This window comes from Diaphorina citri, unplaced genomic scaffold (genome assembly GCF_000475195.1).
Source record: "Diaphorina citri unplaced genomic scaffold, Diaci psyllid genome assembly version 1.1 scaffold8210, whole genome shotgun sequence".
Taxonomy (NCBI): Eukaryota; Metazoa; Arthropoda; class Insecta; order Hemiptera; family Psyllidae; genus Diaphorina; species Diaphorina citri.
The window spans coordinates 1-3,046 of record NW_007385586.1 but is presented as its reverse complement, the minus strand read 5'-3'; the positions used below and the strand labels follow the sequence as shown (position 1 = coordinate 3,046).

The 3,046-nt window shown below is 38.0% G+C and overlaps 1 protein-coding gene across 1 annotated transcript; it reads left to right on the top strand.

Moving 5' to 3' along the window:
- Positions 1 to 281: 281 nt before the first annotated feature.
- LOC103522386 (serine/threonine-protein phosphatase 2A 65 kDa regulatory subunit A alpha isoform) lies at positions 282 to 1,971 on the top strand (the record flags this gene model as incomplete). The annotated part of the gene is made up of 3 exons (XM_008487486.3): positions 282 to 534; positions 825 to 1,016; positions 1,855 to 1,971. Coding segments are annotated over exons 1-3 (393 nt in total), but the record flags the coding sequence as incomplete, so codon positions are not given.
- Between the last annotated feature and the right edge of the window lie 1,075 nt (positions 1,972 to 3,046).

Sequence of the window (3,046 nt, the reverse complement as noted above, 5' to 3'; positions counted from 1 at the left end):
TCTACAGCCCATATCTTCAGCGGGCTCAATGCTGGCAGCCTCTTCCTGAGGTACGGTGGCTTTAGATCCTACAAATATCAGAATTAAATACTTTAAATGTAAAGTAGAATAGACTAAAAACTCCCTCACAGTATAAATAAGATCTGAACTCCAAGCACAGATCCGAAAAAACTTCGAACCCCGCCGACAATCGAACCCGGGACATCAATCTTGGAAATCCCTAAATTTCTCTACGACTACGTCCAGCTAGCGCTAACTTCTCAACAATGAGAAAAAACAAATCGAACTTTTTTTTCGGTGGGTTGAAGTTGAACTTTTTGTTTTTTAGTTGAAATTAATTTTCCTTTCTCGTTTCAGTTTTCTTGCCTGATTTAATACTATTTTATTAATCCTTTTCCTTACAAATTATCAAGCCAGATAGCATTTAGAAGTCCGTGTTTTTCACTCAATATGGCTTCAAGTGATTCTGCACCGGACGACTCTCTCTATCCCATTGCTGTGCTCATAGACGAGTTGAAGAACGAAGATGTACAGGTTAGTAAGGGATACCTATAGGGTGGGAAATATCTTCTATTCTAGATAGATCACGATTGTGGAATATTCGAATCCAAATAGACCATGAATACCCCAACATTGATGGTTCTTCTTGAAGTAAAATGAAAGTTTGGAAATACAAAGATTATAATTAAGGACTGACTAAGGACCTCAATCGTATCAGAGATGTAGCACTTTATACTCCATGCATAATAAATTTAATATGTGTTAGCCTTAAGTGGGAGCTTGGTTTCCTAATACTAACGTGTATTTTGTTTGTTTTTCTGCAGTTGAGGCTGAATTCAATCAAGAAGCTGTCAACCATTGCCCTTGCTTTAGGACAGGAGAGGACCCGTGGTGAATTGATTCCATTCCTCACTGAAACTATCTATGATGAAGATGAAGTTCTGCTGGCATTGGCTGAACAACTAGGCACTTTCACTCCCAATGTAGGAGGGCCAGAATATGTGCACTGTCTGTTGGTAAGTAACCTTGAATATAATAATAATAGACTCTTGAGTAATGAAAATTAAATCACATACCCATCCATGCCTATCAAATAATGAGAGAAAAAGTATTTCAGTTTTTCTCCTGAGCGCAAAGTCTCATAGAATTTCAGTGAGTAAAATGAGAGAGAGAAAAGTGTAACATGAACCGCCATTTTGTTATTCAAGGGAGGGGGAAAGAAAATGTTTCAAGGGTTGTTACATTTTTGTATCGAATGAAGAATAACATTTTTGTATCTTTCAACTTTGATACGCTTGCGTTGCACTGATGAAAAATATATTCCTGCCACTCAGAGCTGACTGGAAAACTCGTAGCCTGTATTCACTATTCACATCCCTGCCTCCTTTTACACCCTCTGGTGATTAGATTTTCAACTTTGATACGCTTGCGTTGCACTGATGAAAAATATATTCCTGCCACTCAGAGCTGACTGGAAAACTCGTAGCCTGTATTCACATCCCTGCCTCCTTTTACACCCTCTGGTGATTAGATTTTTAGCTGAATCCCCTATAGGGATGAGCTATTCATTTCTCGTCAAAGTCACAACTTTAGGTCGGGGTTGTGTTTTTTGTTTTAGCTAAATCCCCTATAGGGATGAGCTATTCATTTCTCGCCAAAGTCACAACTTTGGGTTGGGGTTATGTTTTTTGTTTTAGCTAAATCCCCTTTAGGGCTGAGCTATTTCTCGCCAAAGTCACAACTTTTGGTCGGGGTTGTGTTTTTTGTTTTAGCTGTATTTGACTAACCTACAGCTGAGACTTTTTATTGTCCTCTGGATTCCTGCTTTCATTCATACATTATTCCCTCCATTAGGATATTTTTACGAAGTTAGGAAAAGCTTATAAACTTGATGCTGTTGGAGTTGATAACATAGCTTCGGACACAGACAAGCATTACAAACTATCCAGACAAAGTACCCTCGGCTCGAGGGTACTTTGTAAATTTATTACATTTACCAGCACGTTTGGTAATTGTGAAGAATCACCGGTAATTTTTCAAAATTACCATCTCTACTGAATCGTCCAATATGAATTATGTTGTACCTTTGGAGCTTTGTACGTTTTTATGAGAAGTTGCAATACGTTTTTACACAATGTACGGTAAAATTGTATGCATTTATTGAACGACAGCTTAGACGACAGGAACGACAACTTACTTTCTTGCTTTATCTCATTATATCCCGAGACATCTCTCTCCACCATTCCCTTCTCCACAATCTTTACCCTCTTATGCATCAAGTAGATGTGTATGTACGTACTATGTATACCTGACCTATAATACATAATTTATGCTTCAAGTTTTAAGTTTCCCCTTGTCTTCCTCTCTTTTCTCCTCTTTTTCCCTTCTTAACTTTCCCATGAAAATAATAGAGACTCTATAATGGAGCAGTTGCAAATGGGTAAAAATTATTAATAAATGGTCGATTCCTATGTAAAAAGTTGGGAAAAAATCCAAATCTGAGGTCAAAACTCCGAAAAAATAACACTGTCAAAGGTCGAAAATTCAATTTTTATTTTCCGTTCTAATGAAAGAGTTCAAATATGTGTGACGTCAGACTTTACACAGTTGTTTTTTTCGTCCGTTAGGTATAATGGAAGAGTTCAAATATGTGTGACGTCAGACTTTACGCAGTTGTTTTTTTTCGTCCGTTAGGTAGCGCCATAATGCAAGCGCGCTAGCGGGGGAGCAGAAAGAACTGCGCAGAAACGTATGCGCACAAACACATTAATGCGTTGCCTGCGAGGGAGCTTTGCTCGGGACATTTGATGTGACGTCATCGCCTACGGGAGCGTATGCCGTGACGTCAAAGTTCACGACTTACCGGTATTTTTTTAAATCTATTTATCTCGAGATCTAGAAGTCGTATAAGAAAAAGAAAAATTCCGTTGGTCCTCATTTTTCCTGCTCTATGACATTGAAACATCATCCAAGTAAGCGCAACTGATCTATTCTAATTCTTTCCTCTTGAATTTTTTTTCCTTGTTGCATGAAAAAAATTTAACAT